Source organism: Fukomys damarensis, unplaced genomic scaffold (assembly GCF_012274545.1).
Source record: "Fukomys damarensis isolate Sample0158 unplaced genomic scaffold, DMR_v1.0_HiC HiC_scaffold_33, whole genome shotgun sequence".
NCBI lineage: Eukaryota > Metazoa > Chordata > Mammalia > Rodentia > Bathyergidae > Fukomys > Fukomys damarensis.
The window spans coordinates 54222775-54239966 of NW_022900945.1; the positions used below are offsets into that span (position 1 = coordinate 54222775).

The window sequence follows — 17192 nt, forward strand, 5'->3', positions numbered from 1 at the left end:
AAGAGAAACACAAAGGCCAACACAAAATCCCCTCCAAAGATGCATAAAGATTACAGAGAAAAGCAACACAAAGGGAACTCCCTCCCCAGCTCCCCAAGGACAAGGAGCGAGCAGAGCAGTGGAGGATGAAGGCGGAGGAGACAGCAAAGTCTGTTCTTGACTAGTCCTGCTGTGGTCATCGAGCAGCTAGTTCTGGGCTTGGCAGGGTCTGGCTGACTCTTTCCCCCAGGGCATTTCTCGGGTCACCCTACCTGTCCATGCTGGGACCTCACACCCACCTCTTCTCAGGACAACACTGTTGACTGATTCATTTCCAACAGACTCTCTCTGTTCCCCTCTCGGGATCAGTGAGCAAAACTCTTTTAAGGCGCTGCTGCCACTTAACAAAAACCATACCATTAACCCATCAGCGCTGAAGCCACTTCCTTCGCACTGGCAGCCCCGCTCTGTTCCAGCCTGGTTCAGCAGCACCTCCCGTTTGAGTGTCACAGGGGTGGGCTCGGCATCTCTCCTCTCCATGCTCAGGTGCGATGAAACCTCTCTAAACGACTCTCTGAGGGCTTCCCCCTTCTGGGGGTCTGTGGCAGGAGCCCATGGGGTGAGCAGAAGACGCGCAGCCCAACTCACTCCAAAGACATCCTCTTGCCTTTCTCTCCAACCTTAACTTTTACGTCTTCACTGTGGCCAAGAAGCTCAAGGGCGTCAAGCCAGGAGTTAGAAAATGTTTCCCAAGTGCTGCTCCCGGAAGTTCCATTCCCGGAAGTCTCATTAGGTCCTCTGTGTGCTTCACGGCTTGTGAAAGACCTGACAGATACGCCGAGGTCCACCGGGCGCTAACCTAGCTGTGCTGAGCAGGCCGAGGTGAGGGAGAGAGCTGAGAAACCGCCTGTGTCCCCTCTTGCATATGTGGGTTTCGGTAGCAACTTCTTTTAATTTTGAAAGGAGAAACAGAATCACTTTATTGGAAAGAGGTGAGAAACGAGAAGGTACACAGCCACCTTGCTGGAGTGAGGCAGGGAGCCTGGAGCCAGGGCTGGGGCGTCTTTGTTCTTGGCCCCTGTTACTACAGACCAAGAAAAGACCCCCCCCCCCGAATTTGTTACAACTCCATCCGCTACTTCTGGCTCTGACCCCGGACTTGGCCACTGACCCGCTCCACTGCCTACTGGGGAAGCTCATTAGCCCTTCCTTATCCTGCCAAGGTGCCATCTCTAAAACTGAGGACGGGCCTTACATACAAGGCCAAGTCAGCAGTCACTAAGACTGCATGTACATTTGGTAAGAGAGTGGTAAGAGGATGAACATAGGTATTCGTATCTATACGTCTGCGTATGCATTTTGCACACTAAGTGACCTTTCTATAATACAGCCTCCTCCCCACTCAGCCTCCTGCGTACTTCACTGAAGGTGGAGAGAGAGGACGAGAGAGCGGGGGCCCTGGCACCAAGTGGGGCCAGGCTGCTTCTCAGTTCTGCTTCTCTGAACTGCTCTCTCCAGCAAAGGTTTCAAGTCTTTCTAATCACAGTTTGCCAGAAACCCCACTGAGGCCCTTAGCTTTTCCCGCCTGTCCCCATCTTTCTCTAAGTAGTCGGAGTCACGGTCACTTGGTGAAGTGGTTCCCAGCCCTAAGGTCGTGCTTTCCCCAGGGCCATCAGGCAGCCCTGCAACCTGGTCACCCAGAGGCCCCTCCACCCAGCCCTGTGTGTGACCCACCAGGGACAGGGACGCGACAAAGCTGATGAAAGTCCTTCCGTCCTCGTGCGGACTGCAAACGTGGGGATGGACTTCACCAGAAAAAGGGAAGGGAGAGGTGCCCAGGCAGCCTGCATGATTAAAGGAGAATTCATAGCCGGGCACGGTGGCTCATCCCTGTAATCCCAGCACTCAGGAGGCTGAGGCAGGAAGATCGCTGTGAGTTCGAGACCAGCCTGGGCTATATAGTGAGTTCCAGGTCAGTCTCAACTACATAGTGAGATCCTGTCTCAAAAAAAACCCAAACAAATAAAGGAGAATTCATTTCCTTTTTAAAAAAATTTAATGTAATACAAGTAGCTATTAATAAAGAAAATATAAATAGTCTGTGGAAAAATAATTTTCATAACAAAAATAACTAGAAAATAATAGTGGTAAATACACTGTGAATCATGATCTTAAAAGAGTATATTTTCAGTTGGTAATCTATCGCTCAACTCATGTCCAAAAATACTATCCCATTTTTTTGTATAAGACACCTGAATTATTAATAAAGCATGTCACATTTAGTATAATTTTGAACAATTTCTTCTCTCACAATATATCTGTTATATATTTTGTCCTTATTTATACTTTCAGTTTCTCACACCAGAGCAACAATGCAATATTTACACACATGTGTCCGATTTATTTCACTTAAGAGTATGGCCTCTAGGATCATCCATATACATAGAAAAGTTTCAGGTTTGTCCTTCTTTATGGCTGAGTAGTAACCCATTATATAAAGAAAACTACATCTTTTTTATCCATTCATTGGTTGATTGGTGTTTGGGTTATTTTCAAGATTTAGCTATTACAAATTATGCTGGTATAAATATGTTTGCGCATATATTGCTATGGTACAATGCTTTTAATTCTTTTGGGAAGTTACCAAGAAGCAGGATAGCTGGATCAAATGGGGCCTCTAATCCTAGTTCTTTGAGGTATCTCCATACTGATTTCCACAGTGGATGCACCAGTCTGCACTCCCACCAAGAGTGGAGAAGGTTCATTTTCCCCCACAAACCCACCAGCATCTGTTATTGGTTGATTTCTTGAGAGCAGCCATTGTTCCTGGAGATGGAATCTCAGCATTGTTTTAATTTGCCTCTCTCAAATGACCAGTGATGTTGAATATTTTTCATGTATTTATTTGCTGTTTCTACTTCTTCATCAGAGAAGTGTGTGTTTACCTCAGATGCCCATTTATGGCTTGAGCCTTTAAATTTGGGGATCAGAATTTTTAAATTTTTTATATGTTCAAGGTTGTTTTGTTCAGTTTTCCAAATCATAAATGAACTCTTTCTATTTTCTGCCAAGTTTTTAAATATATTTGTGTTCACCAACATGTTCTTTTCTTTAGGATTTTGAAGAAATCTACTGACAATAGGATTTGGTCTTTAAGATCTTGAAAGAGAAAAAAACATAAACTTTACAATATTTTCTGTGTCCACCTTGGACATTGACGCACACATGTGAATCAGTCTTAATGATTGATGTTTTGCCAGAATTGTCCACTGAAGGGAGTGACATGATGCAAGTCACAAGTCACCTTGTGAAAGGGTCACTGTGGATGGAGTTTAAGAAATTAAACAGAGAAGCAAGGAGCCTGCAAGGCCACTGCCAAGGTCCAGATGAGGGATGCCGGTCACACTGCATCAGCCACGTGCCTCGTGTACTGACCGAAGACGTAGTAGGATTTGCAGTTTTGTCACTGAAACAAACGGAAGGACAGAGGTGACCTTTACTGGGACAGGAACGCTGTATGCGAAGCGTGTCTAGAGAGTTTAAATTGAGGTGTGCCAGGCTGCAGACACCATCAGTCCAGTAGAGATGCCAGACGAGGAGCCGGATTCTTATAGTGTGGATCCATGGGGGATACTGAGGCTGGTAACCTCGGAGGAGCCAAAGTACTCGGACTCACGAGATGATGTGGTATTTGCGTTACTTTCTATTCCTGCCATACCAGACCACAGTACACTCAGTGCCTTAACACGACAGACTTACTATCTTGTCATTCTAGAGGAATAAAATAGTTACATCCCTTCCAATAGACTCTAAGGGACAATGCATTTTCTGTTCATTCTGTTGTTTGCCATTAGAAACACGGGTTCTTATTTCCCTGCAGGCTGTAACCTGAGGGTCTTCTATGTACGAACACGGCATTTCCATGACCTGTGCTTGCCTTATTCCAACTTCATGGCTGACAGTGGTGAGTGAAGTCCCTTTCACATCCTGTCTCTCTTATGCACTTTTCTGCCTTTTCATCTTCCACTTTTTAAGAACCCAGATGTATTAGTTACTTTTCTGTCATTGCTGAGACAAAATACTTGACACCAAAGTTAAAGGGGAAAACATTTATTTGGCTCAAGATTCATAGGTTCAGTCCACAGTCACCTGGCTCCAAGACAGGGTTGGTGCATAGAGAGACACAACACGGCAGGCACAAGGACGCTCTGAAACAGCGTCTCTCTGCCCCTTTTGTCTTATTCAGACTACCAGGATTAGGGCAGTGCTGAACCCATCACTCACAAGCAGTGGTTTAGGAATCACACACCTTCATCCCAGCATCACATGTCCCAGATTCAGCTACCTCTGAAAAGGCATGAGGGGGACATCTAAACACAAGCCATGGCATTCCGCCCCTGCCCCCTCAAAAGACAAGTGTGTATCCCTTTATGCAAAAGGCACTTAGTCTGCCTCTAAGAGTTGCCAAAGTCCTAGGAGGTTTCAGCATTGCTGAAAAGTCCAAGTCCAAAGTCTCCTCTGAGATTTAAGGCAAACTCTTAGCTGCAAGTCCCTGTACAAATGACAAGAAAGTTAAACACTTCCAACATAAAATGGCACAAAATAAACATTTCCATTCCCAAAGTTACAAATGGGGATACAGAAGAATGTGACCAAGGCAAGCCCAAAATCCAGCAGGGCAAACATTCAGTGCTGTTGTTCCATGTGCAGCATCTGACGCAGCCTGTGGCAAGCTGTGAGCTCCAAAGGCCACGGCTGGCTCTGCCCCTGCAGCACTGTGGGTGTTGTAGCTCTGATGGCTTCTCTCCGGGGCCTGCTCTGCTCCCTCCTTGCAGTTTTCCTCAGATGTTCCACACTCCTGACATCTTCAGACTTCCGAGGTCTCCACTGTACCTTTAGCTTCACACTCACACCCTCACACTCTGCCCTCTCAGGGGGACCCTGCCTGGCCTCCCAGGCCTTCTTTTGAATCTGGTTGGAAACCTTCGCAAGCCCGCAACTCTTCCATTCTGCATGCGCCTAAAACCTTGTGGATGATACCAAGGTCGGCTGCCAGCTTGACCTGGAGCCAGGCTTCCTTCTCTCTTGGCTGTACGGGGCCAGTGCCTATGAATCAAACAGAGGAACAGCTTCCCTAAGCCCCTGCTATTCTGGAACATGGTGCTCTGGGGCTTTCTTCTCGAAGCAAAGTCTTTCACCTTTACAACTCTGAGACTTCCAGTGATCCACTCAGGCCATTTTTCTATTCTCCTGGTCCTTCCCAGCAAGCAAGATCTCCTCTGCTCTATTTTGAAGCCCATAGCTTCACTGAAGCTTCCTTTTTGGCAAAACTCAAAACATTTTAAATCATTCTGCTGGGCTCTTTGCTCTTGATTCTCTTTGTTCTTGATCTGGCTAAAAGCCCCCAACAAGAGCCATACTGCTGCCTCAGTATTTAACTGCCTTGAAATTTCCTCTGCAAGATTAGTCCACCACCCCTAAATCTCAGTCTCAGGAAATGTCTTTGCACATAAACAAACCACAGACAAGCTTTCTGCCAAGGCATAGCACACATCCTCGGGAGTCCAGCAGTCAACACAGTCTTCTTCCCCGTAGGAACCTCCTGAGCTGGGTCGTTACCGACCTTCTGCCCTTCTGAGCTCTGAGCAGATCTCCCATAGAGAGCAGCCTGACGCCTTCCAGCCCTGCTTTTCAGCTGACGTCTCCAAATCTTTCCTCATCTCCCCCTTCCCACGAGCCAGCTCCAAAGGCTCTTGAGCCACATGGCCAGGTGATGCCACAGCAACAACTCCACTTCTCTGGCACCAAATATCTCTGTTAGATACTTTTCACTTGTCGCTGAGACAGCACACCCGTCACCCAAAGTTAAAGGGAAGAGGTTTACGTGGCTCACAGTTCACAGAGGTTCAGGCCACAGTCAGCTGGCACCAAGACAGGAATGGCAAACAGACATCCCAGACGAGACACAACACGGCAGGCACCAGGTAGCAAAGGCAGCAAGAGGGCCTGTAACACCGTCTTTCTGCCCCTTCTGTCTTATTCAGACCACTGGGCTTAGAGCGGTGCCAAACCAATCACACTCTGGAGAACGCTGAAGGCATTAAACCTCTGGACCAAATTCCACTATTTGCAAAACTGGGATTTTTGCTTCTCGATTAAATAAACAAAAACCACAAGTTTAAATATACCATAACATTTCTTATATTAGAAACCCAAAATATACACAAAGAACAAAATCAAAGATAGATAATAGGAAAGGGAGAGATAGATCTTTTACAGATGAAAACGGGACCAAGACATGGGGGGACAGGAAAGGAGAGAAGGGGGCGGGGCCATCGAGACTCCCCGAACACACACAGCCTATAAGAGCCTGTGAGAGGAAGCTGGGGCTCCCACCAACCTGGGCGCCCCATCCACATGCAATCCAGACCCCATCCGAGCTCTGTCCTCTGGGGCACAGTCAACACCCCTTCGTAGGTCCCATGCCTGGCCCCTGTTCCCAAAGACAGGCTTGTGACCAAGCAGTGGAGGTGAGATTTCCCCTGCAGGGTCGGGCAGAGCTCTCCTGGGAGCGCTGCAGGAGCAGGTGATCAGGGACCTCATCAGGACTGAGGAAGCACCCAGGCTGTCAGGTGCCAGGAACCTGAGTGTGCAAGGACAGTGGGAGCTGTGGGCAGAAGTCACAGGACCAACTGTGCTCAGGGAGGGACGACCACCGGGTCAGGGGACACAGACCAGGGCACCTGGAGCTGACCCAAAGCCGGCGGAAGTAGGCGACTGTGGGTGTCAGGCTCAGAGGTGAGAATGTCCGAGGAGTGTTTGGTTCACCAGTTTCCTCCAATTAATTCATCTTCGTAGGCTGGCCTGGGAGAACAAGCTTACTGTAGACGCTACTGAGCGCCCCCTGTGCTTCTGGATGTTGTTCACCAATACTCTGGGAATACAAGACAGGGGCTCTGGAGAAGCTGGGGGTGGGTACGGTGGCCCCAGAGGGACCTGCACACCATCAGTGCCCATTCACAGGAATGTTTCTGAATCCTCCCCAGGAACCAAGCTCTACACTAGTCAATTATAAATGAGCTTAGTTCACACTGTTATTACAAAAAGGTAAAGTGGGGCAGGACAGAAATAACCCATGTCTGAGTTTAGGAAGCATAGGGCTGGGCAGTGGGTGACTTGTGAGTAGCCAGGCTGGCCACCACTCCCAGGTCTCACCTCAATCCTTTCTTCATGAGGATTCTGTGTTATAATATCTGCATACAATACATCATCGTTGCAGACCCCATGGTCCTGAGGCAATCCTGCACCAGAGTCATTGGCAGAATGGAGATTGATTTTGTGTACTGGGAACCCAGTAATGCTCCCCCCACCACAAACCCAAGGCCATCATGGTTACAGCCGCTCTCACCTCTGCAGGACCCACTTCCTGTCAGCAAAGTGCTGGACAAAGGGAGGCCGGGGCCCACAGGGTGAGCGGGGAGGTCTCAGAGCCAAGGAGGGAAGCGCAACCTGCCTTTTCCCACCACCATCTTCTTCCTCTTCTCCTGGATCTTCCACAGACACAGTCCGGCTCCAAGGAGCAGAAGCACAGCCACGAAGCCCCCTAGTAAGCCTCCCGTGAGGCCAGCTGTGGACCGTCCAGACGCACCTGTTTCCCCGTCAACGGGAGAGGGAGAGTCGGTTAAGGCGGAGAGAAGTGAGACACCGGCGCCAGGCTGAGAGGGAAGGCGGGGAAGAGAGGGCCGGATGCAGAGGCAGGAAGGAAGGAGCGCGCAGAGTAAGCATTCGCCCAGTTCCCCAGCTCCTGCATGACACCGGACGCTGAAATGAGCAAGCCAGGGTCGGCGCCCTGCAGAAACTCGGCTCCGGGAGGGAAGAAAGAAAATACCAGAGGCCACACAGAGGGACCGCACCGCGACCGAAGTTTAACCCTGCGCCAGGCCTTCAGGGAAAGCTTGCTGGAGACGGTAAGGGTAAACTGAGTCCTGAGGGGAGAGCGGGAGGTTGACAGGTAGGAGGGGGCAGGGACGGGCAGGGAGGAGCTGCAGGGGAGCAGGGAGCAGGATCACAGGGAGGCGAGCGCTGGCCCAGAGGGAGAGGGGTCACGCTCAAGGGAACTTTATCTGAGAACAGGGATTGTAACTGACACTGACGGGACAGATGCCTGCACCGCCCCTGGAGGAAGGTAAAGAGGAGAGGACGGCTCCCAGCTCCCAGGCCATCCAGGCACTCACTAGAACGTCTGCTGCAACTGTGACACCTGCTGTACCTGGCCGAGACGCCAAAGAGAGAACAGACCTGCATCCCCCGCCCTAGAGGCATGGCAGCTGACGGAGGACTGCGGTGCACACTGACCAATGCTGAGTGGCCTGGGCGGCCTAGAAGAGGACACCTCACAGGCTCTCAGGGGCAGCGCAGTGTCACAGGCTACAGCAGCAGCTCTGTGTGGCCTGGGCCCGTGCGTGGACAACGTGGGCGGAGAACTTGTGAGCCCTGCGTCCTACAGGAAGGAACAGGGGTCAGAACCGGAGATGAGCCCGGCACACGCCCCACTCTGACCTCCTTTTCCACAGCCCACTCTGTCCCTACAGTGAGGGACCGATGAGCCGGGAGAGGCACCGCTGCCTGCACCAGCGGGGAAGGGCAGGGATGTGAGGGACATTTACAGGCAGACGGCAGTGGGATGCGACTCCAGACCTCTGCCTGGGGTGACCGGGTGCAGGTGAGGAGCCACTGAAGCCTGCAGGGAAGAAAGTCAGGAGGCCCAGACTGCAGGGCTCCCTGAGCTCCAGGAAGCCCTCCCCTCCAGCAGGGGGCGCTCACCTGGTGGACAGATGTCGCGCAGGTCTGAGGTGGCTCTGTTCTGGTCCACGGGGTTGCTGACCACACAGGTGAGGCTCCCACTGGCCTGGCTCAGGGGCAGGCTCACGGCCTGGGTCCAGGGGTTGGGGGCCGGTCCTGGTGTCCACGTCTGCTCCAGCTCCCTGGGGAGGCCCTTGCTCTCCCAGGTCACATTCAGGTCCTCTGTGGGCCCTGTGGGCCTGCACTCCAGGGTGACATTGCACCAGCCTGCTGTGACGGACAGGGCCTCGGCCACGATCTGCGGAGGGGACACTGGCTCTGGGAAGTGAGCACAAAGGACAGCCTCACATGTGTGGAACACGTGACCTGTGTCTCCCCTGAACCCCATCTCACTGAGGCCCAGAATGCCCCGTGAGGGAGGAGCACTTTACAAACAAAACACATTTGCCTCAAGCTAAATGCTGAGCAAGTGACGGTAGCCACTGACCTGAGCCTCAGCTGATTTCCCTAGGTAAGCAAGTGTGACAATTTCTCCATGAGAAAAGGATAGTCCATCCCCTTCCAGGGACCATGATCTCCCACACACGGGGTCCCTTCTGGAAGGGGAAAGGGTCTGGGACAGAAGGGGACCAAGCAGAGGACCGCGGGTCACCATGGAGCAGTGGACAGCGGAGAGAGTGGGCTGCTTTCCTCTGGAGCCCGCAGAAGGGAGCGCAGCCCTGCTCACATCATGACTTCAGCCCAGGAGAACCGTGTCTGGGGCCGCTGCAGCACAGTAAGGAACTGCATTTGTGGCGCTGATGCCAATAGTGTGTGTTAATTTATTACAGCAGCAGTAGAGATTGATTTGAAATTAAGCAAAAAGTCAGACCTATGAAGAACTAATGTATTGCAAATATCGGCAAATGCCCAATTTCTTCCCCCAAAGCACTGGAGGGATCTTCTCTCCCGTACAAATCTCAATTTAGGTTTTTGTGTTAAAAACACCACACTTAGAAGAGAAATTACATATCAGCGGCTGCAATCTGAATAGATTCCTGCAAATTTTGGTCTATGAGAGCCTTAGGTTCCAATTAGAGGGAGGCCACTGGGTTCGGGTTAGGCTGAGGAGGTGTCACTTACCGTAGACCTTGAGGTGGAAAACCTGGTAAACAAAGTCTGTGCTAGTTGACAGAACGTATGCCATGTACCGCCCACTGTCCTGTGGGGTCAGGTTCCTAATCTCCAGGGAGGTCACGTTGGGCATTTGGACCCTTCCTTTGTACTTGTCCTGTACACTGAACCACAGTGGAGCATCTGTCCCACTGTGGACTCTCAGCATCATTTTTTGTTCTGATTCAGAGGAAAAGGACCAGATGATCTCCTCCACTGTGGCTGCTAGATCTTGTCCTGGCCACTGGGACACATGGAAACAGACAGAACCTCCTCGGATCCCCTTCACAAGAACAGGGACTGCAGAGTCTTCATTCCCAGCACGGTGCCCTCCAGAGCCCTGGGCCGAACAACTCCACACACCTGAGAAATTGAAAGGGGAGACGTGAGCATTTCCTCCCCGAGAGGCAAGGAGAGAAACAGCTGTTCTCTTCCACCTGTCCACCCAGTGCACGCCTTGATTTTCACATGGCCCCGTACAGCACATGGAAGCAATTCTGGGACTGAGCCGGATCCGCGCAATGGGACACGGAGGGTGAGGGACGCACTGACCCGATGGCCTCAGGGGTTTTCCTGCCTCGAAATGGCGGTGTGAACTGGACGAGCCATGGATCCAAAGCATCGGGCCCAACACTGGGCATAGGGTAGGTGTCCGACTGTAGGAGGCAGCTTCTGAAGCAGCTCCCAGGAGCCCTCCTCCTGTGCCCCCCGTGTCCAGGCCCCAGCCTACGGTGTGCACTGCACCCAGAGACTGGCTTCTGGGGTGCAGAAAACCACAAGAATGGCGGGGTGTCACCGGCTGCATCCACAGAGGACAGACAGCTCTGGGTTCACACTGGCTCCCGTCCTTCCCTGCCTCCTGCTGCCTCTGATGGACTCGGCTGCCCTGTCGTGAGCTGCCCTGTGCAGAGGCCCCGTGGGGAGGGGCTGAGGCAGCCTCCGAGAGCCAGCCAGCCACGGGGTCCCCTCCTGTCCACGGTCCAACTGTGGTGCCCGGACCTGCTGCTTCCTCCTCCACCCTCCCATCAGTCTGTGGGACTGGACCCCGAAGGCCCAGCTGTGCAGCCACACGTGGGCATTGACCATCCCCAGCCCAAAAGTGTGACAGTGTAGGATTTGCTTTAATGCGGTAAGTTATGGGACAGTCGGTTCCTCCAGGTACACGACTAAGACGATAACACGTATTTTTGTCTCCCCTGTGACTAGGGTGTACACAGTTAAGGTGGGCTAGGCGTGATCTAATTACAGTTACAACTCTCTGTCACTTAGAACTGGAGAGACCACGTCTCAGTTACTGTACTCCATAAGTGCCTTACCCAACACACTCTTGACCAAGTTTGGGCACGGGAGGGCAAGTGTGCTCTCGAAAAGTTACTCAAAAACTTCTGCCATGTGAAGCCAATGCTCCTTAAAAATAACAATAAATTTCTAATGTTTCCGGAGGAGATAAAACGTAGAGGAAGAAATGGGCCATTTGGTGAGCAGGAGCTCCAGCCACCAAGACAGCACAGCCTGGAGGCACCAGGACTCACGCCAGTCTCCTGGTACCTGGGCCCAGCAGGTCCTGAGCAGTGGGCACAGAGACCCGGGCCCTGCCTCCGCTTAGCCCTGCCTTGTCCATGGGGCACAGCCCAGAGGTCCCGGGAACCCCCTGTTCTCCCGGGGACCAGGTCAGGGCCCGACACTCCAGGGGAGAGCGCCACAGAGCCGCCTTGTCCTCGAAGACAATCTCCTTCCCGCCCGTGCCCACGCCCCCAGGTGTGAGCACCCCGGTCGGTGAGACCTTCCCCATGCCGGGGGTCCCTTCTAGAGCAGGGCTCGTCCCCGTCCTCTGAGGGACTCTTGGCTACTTCCCTGCCCTGCTAGGGTGGACAGTGCCACAGACCCCACTTACACAACCCCATCTCAGCTCCTCTGTGCACAGGGCAGGAGTGAGGCAGCTGAGTCATGGGGCAAGTCCATTTTTAGCTTCTGGGGACTCTTTGTACTTTGTCCAAATGCCTGTGCCAGCTGGGCAAGAGTTATAATCCCAGCACTCGGGAGGCTGAAGCAGGAGGATCATCTTGAGTTCAAGTCAAGCCTGAGCTACACTGTGAGTTCAAGGCCCCCTTAAAGTACATAGCAAGACCCTGTCTCAAAACAGCACAACAACAAAAAGCCATGCTAACATACATCCACACCCAGAGCGCACAGTGTTCCGTTTTTCCATATCCTCGCTAGTGCTCAGTATCTTTCCTCATTTGGGTAATACCCACTGCAACAAGAACGAGCCCACTCTGTCACACCCGAGCCAGGCCGGCCCAGCATCACCCCAACAGCCGAGCACCGGGTAACAGCGCACACAGGGGCAGTGCTGGCACTTTGCTATAATTCAGTGGGCTGGGGTGGCAGTCTGGGCACTCGATCTCTAAAGGGCTCTTCATCATAAATAGTGCGCACTGCAGTGAGCTGTTCTTCAGGTCTAAGAACAGCCCAGTATGCACAATTGCTCCCTTGATACCAGCCACTGTGGGCACCATCTTGAGGGTACCTGGACCAACCCCACCTGTGTCAGAGCCAGACCTTCCCAGTTCCCAGGCTGGTGTGGTTTCCTCACCACCACCTGCCCTTCTTGGGGCCCCGTCCTGGACACAGAGATGGGACCCAGGGAGTCAAAAATCCTGTGGATCAGGTTGATGGTGCCTCTGGTTTCAGGGTCCAGCCCTGGATTCCGTGCTCACCGACCGACACCTTGGGTTTAAAAGGAAATTCACCGATCTGTGCCCACACAGCAACCATCAACCCCCGTGTTACCGAGTGCCTGAAAGTCTGCAGGCTGCGGGGCATGGAAGAAAGGGCCTCTCTGTAAGGCTTTGCTGTGTGCCTGCCGGCCTGAGCAGGGGCCCCTTGATTCTCTCTTCACAACTTTCTAGCACTTTGTGGTTCCCTTGATGCATAACGAGGGGAACATGGTAAAAGTAGCAGGTAACAGCTTCCATCAGAGTTTATCACACACTCAATGTGGAGTTTCCCACAGAAACCAGCAATAAAACCAGAACTCGTTCATTCCTAAAACCTCATGTGAGGCTGTTTTTCAGGAAGCCACCACAGACCTTGAGAGAAGGAAACCAGAAGTCAGTAAGAGGCAGGACCCATGGCCGAGACTCGGACTAGGAGCTGGCGTGTGGTTCACAATTGCAAGAGAGACTGAGTAGTTTAGAGACCGGAGACTCAGATGACAACGAGTCCACAGCTTCCACATGGCCCAGTGTGGGTGACGCAGACTATGCCACTGTGCCTCCCCCTGACAGCCCTCAGCCCTCTCCTGCTCCCCCCAGTCCCTCAAATGCTTCCCCGCCCACCCATCCTATGGGGCAGCAGCTCCGTTCCTGACTTCAGACTCCTGGTCTGTCCACCCACAAGAAAGCTCTCCCTGCCAACACCAGTGCAATAGCGTTGTCTCTGTGTCCCAGGCAGGAAGCCGGGCGGTGTCACTGCCAACACAGGCTGTAACTATAAGCGAACACTTCAGTGCAGGGCTCAGAGAAACGACCCTCTTTTCCAGTGGGGAAGGAAGCGGTGGGACTCACTGAGAGACAGTATCTCCCATGCCTAGGGGCTCCTTCCTTGGGAATTCCAGGCAGCATTCTGGTCAGAACAGGTTTGCTGCCCTCCCGCCAATCCTGTGACAGGGTCACCCAGAAAACAGCCAGCGTCTTCTGTCCCTGAGCCAACGGGACCGGCAAAGGCCTGGCTCAGGCTTTTCTCAGCTACTTCTAACTGGGGCAACTGTGCATCCTTCTGAGCCTGCTTTGTGGACCAAGTTTGCAGAGGCTGTGGGAAGAGACCTGATATCCCTGGGTGGGATTCTGAGGTCGGGAAGCCCGAGAACCCCCAGGAGCACAGGTGAAGAGGGCCGAAGAGGAGAATCCTTTCCCTCCATTGGGGGACAACCCACGTCTTCTCCAGGAAGACTGCAAAAATATCCTACTAAAAATGGCTTCAAACTTTTAGAAATGAAGTTTTCTTTGCTCTGCTGCTTACAGGAAGGGCCTAGGAGATAATCGGTGCAGGCCTTTGCTGTTACAGAGGAGGGGGGTCTGCAGCACAGGGGACCCACCTGGGCCTCACAAGCAGAGCTGACACGGAGCCCAGGACCCTGCCGCTCAGCTCTCTGAACTTCTCCCTGCTCCGGAGTTCAGCCTCCCTGCACTGCCTTCCAGCAGCTGCTGGAGTCTCGTCCTCCTACCGTGCCCCCTCTGGAGGGTGAAACAAGTGCTTGGAGTGGCTGCGCAGAACAGAGACGTCCACTGCCTGAGGGTTAAAGAACCAGCCTGTCCAGACCGCCCACTTCCCAGGGCAGAGAAGTGCTGGGCAGTTAAACATTAGCAGGCTAGTGACACAAAGGCAGTCCAACATCGCGTGTCCTGCCAACGGCAGGTAAGAGTGGAACAGACTTGTCAGCAGTTTGTCAGCCTCGGAATCAAAGCAATGACCGAGCACAATGAAAATGCAAGGTGATACACTGTGCACGTGCGTTACGGAACTGAGTTGTCTCTTTCCAAAACGAGACGCACGGCATTCCCGGTTGCCATGGCCTGTGGCCCAAAGATATCAGAAAGGAGGGTTCCTTTAAAGACCCTGCTGCTGTGGACCTGACTATGAGACCTTCTCTTCCCTGTTTCTGAAGTGACTAAGTCCCTTGAGGGAACACTGCCTACGTGAAAAGAACCAGGAGGACATTTGTGAAATATCAGCGTCCACAGGAACCGGCACGAAAATTGTCCACGGAGATGAGATAAAGCCATGGCGACCGCCCTGGCTCCAGAATCCCAGAGGTAACTCTTCTGTTGGAAGGAAACACTGGAACTCCGTCGGCACCGATGCCTGCAGACACAGCCACGCTTCTCTCTGAAGACCGGGACAGCACTCTTCGGTCTGCATATTTGGTCCGAGTTCGCGGGGACCCGCTCAGCTTCTCCAGGACTGGGGCGCACACAGCCATGAGAAGGAGGTCCCGGCCCAGTCTCCGGCCCAGGGCAGCCGTGCAGGACCAGGGAAGGGGCCCCCAGGGGGTCACAGGCTGCTTCCCCCTGTTCTCACCCGCCCTATGCACGGTCACGTGTTCCATCAGCTCCGAGATGGAGGGACGATGCCCCTGAGCCCCACGCGGATCCAGGACGGCCACGCCGCCCTCACTGGAGCTCCAGAAGCCCAGACAGGAGCAGCTTCCTCAGCTCAGACCCAGGGTGCCGGTTCGGCTGTGTTCACAGGGCAGCAGCGCGGCCTGAGGACCCGCCCCGTCCTGGGCCGGGACAACGCGTCCTCCCCACTGTGTCCCTCAGACAGGCCCCTGTCGTGGTCTCCATCGCTGTCCCCAGGCCGCCCCTGCCTCTCCCTGCTCACGAACACAGGCAGCTGCACCTGGGAAAGATCCCTCTGAGCACACAAAGCCGCCTAAGTCAGGATCCCTAGCCTCTTCCACACCAAAAGCCAGTTCCCTCGCCACTCATCCGGGATTCAGCTACCATGCCGCGGTCTCCACCTTAGCACAGGGACTTTCCCTTTTTGTCCCCAAAGCCTTAGGAGGCCAACAGCCTCCAGGACTGCAGGACTCCAGTCGTCCCAGGGCCTCCTCCCTTCCCGAGATCCCGGCTACTCACTGAGGAAAGCGATGGCCCCGAGGAGCCATGAGGCCCAGCAGAGACAGGGGGCTCCTGGGCGGGGGCCCATCACAGCTGTCTGCAGTTCTGAACTGCAGAGGCAAGAAAGGAGGAAGAGCTTAAGGCTTATATGCTAACCCTGGGGGCGGGGCCGCCAGTCACCACCAGCCAGACCAGGATACACAAACACTCAGCTCTCCCGCCTCCCAGCACACGCAACGTGCCCGTGACGTGGAACTGCAGGGTAAGTGTGCAAGCGCCTGACTGGAGCCCGGAGCCGGCTCGTCCTTCCCACACAGGCCTCCCCCACCCGACCCCGCCTGCACCTGCTCCTGGACTCCAGCTCTGCCCCTGGCGGTGCCCTCCCCGCTGGCAGGCCTGGTGTGGGCCTGTGGATGAGGACAGACCCCAAAGCGTCCTGGGCTGAAGCCTTGGTCCCCACGGGTCGCACCATCGGGAGGTGATGAACCTTCAGGGGGTGGGGACGAGGGGAGGCAGAGGTCACGGGGGCCTCTGAAGGGCGTATTGTTGGCACCCTGGAGCCGTCTAGTTCTCCCCCACCCCTGTCCTCTATGAGCTGAGCCGAGTTGCTCCACCACATGCCCCCACCATGATGTTCCCCTCACCCGGACCCAGAGGCACGGAGCCAGCGACCACAGACTGAGGCCTCTGAAACCCGGGGCCCAAACACCCCTTTCTCAGGTATGTTGTCAGGGCGACAGAAAGGTGATGGACCCACCGGCCTAGCCCCTCCCGAGTCTGTGGGTTTTCCTGTCTCCCTGCCCCAATCAAAGAGTCAAATTTCCATTCTGTTCTCTAAGAATCTCTTCACCTGTCAGTGGCCTAAAGAAGAAGCTGTGGGCGCAGCCAAGGCTGAGGGTTTGGCCTGCACGTCCAGTGCAGGTGTCCCGGCTTCCTTTGGCTGGAAACGTGTTCTCAGCTCCCCTGACACCCGCCACCCGATCTCCATACCAGGCAGGGTCAGGAGCAGACGGGCTCCTGGGGCACTGCAGCCGGCAGCTTCCTCTGAGCCCCTGCTGGCCCCTTCTTGCCACCTGGGCTGGGGGACGAGAACCCCAGCTCCCAGCCACAGTGCAGCGGACTCAGCCTCACCGCCACCTACGTGGCCTCTGCTCCAGGTTCTCCCTCACGACCTGGACACCCATGGGAGGAAATTGGTCCCCTCTGCTCAGCCCTGGTGTCAGCCCCCCTTCCTGGCCCTTGGCAAGATCCCCTTCTCCTCTCCCGAGGTTCCCTGAGGCCACCCTGGCAGCACAACCAAAGCCTGCCCTGCATGCAGGCCTGGCCACCACCCTGCGGCCGGGTCAAAGGGTCTCCACACTTAGGCCAGGTGAGGCTAGGAGGCAACCTAGAGGGGGAACTGAGGACAGCACAGGGGAGCCAACAGTTAATTCAAAGTGAGGTGAGAATGGCCACCAGGAGTCGGGGATTTTCACTGTGCAGAATCAGGGCCCTGACTGGCACTGGAGGGGTTCAGCTTTATAGATTAAAAAGAACAAGGGTTATGGCTGGGGATTTAGCTCAGTGGTGCTGTGCTTGCCTCGCAAGCTCAAGTCCCTGAGTTCGATTCCCGGTACCCTCCCCACCCCAAGTCAA

General features: G+C 53.9%; 1 protein-coding gene across 5 annotated transcripts in view; it reads right to left on the reverse strand.

The window, feature by feature from the left end:
- LOC104875975 (SLAM family member 9) overlaps window positions 1-15662 on the reverse strand; it is a 72921-nt gene extending 57259 nt beyond the window's left edge. The window contains exons 1-6 of one of the 5 annotated variants that reach the window (XM_033758116.1): window positions 15576-15662; window positions 9904-10296; window positions 8803-9099; window positions 7493-7627; window positions 7195-7280; window positions 4534-5085 (exon numbers count right to left, since the gene is read on the reverse strand). In XM_033758116.1, coding sequence (XP_033614007.1) covers window positions 4999-5085; window positions 7195-7280; window positions 7493-7627; window positions 8803-9099; window positions 9904-10296; window positions 15576-15645 — 1068 coding nt within the window. In that variant the 5' untranslated portion in view covers window positions 15646-15662 and the 3' untranslated portion in view covers window positions 4534-4998. Of the gene's footprint in view, window positions 1-4533; window positions 7281-7492; window positions 7628-8802; window positions 9100-9903; window positions 10297-15575 lie in introns of those variants that run through there. The other 4 variants (XM_033758117.1, XM_033758115.1, XM_019210590.1 and 1 more) reach the window with 4 other exon arrangements.
- Between the last annotated feature and the right edge of the window lie 1530 nt (window positions 15663-17192).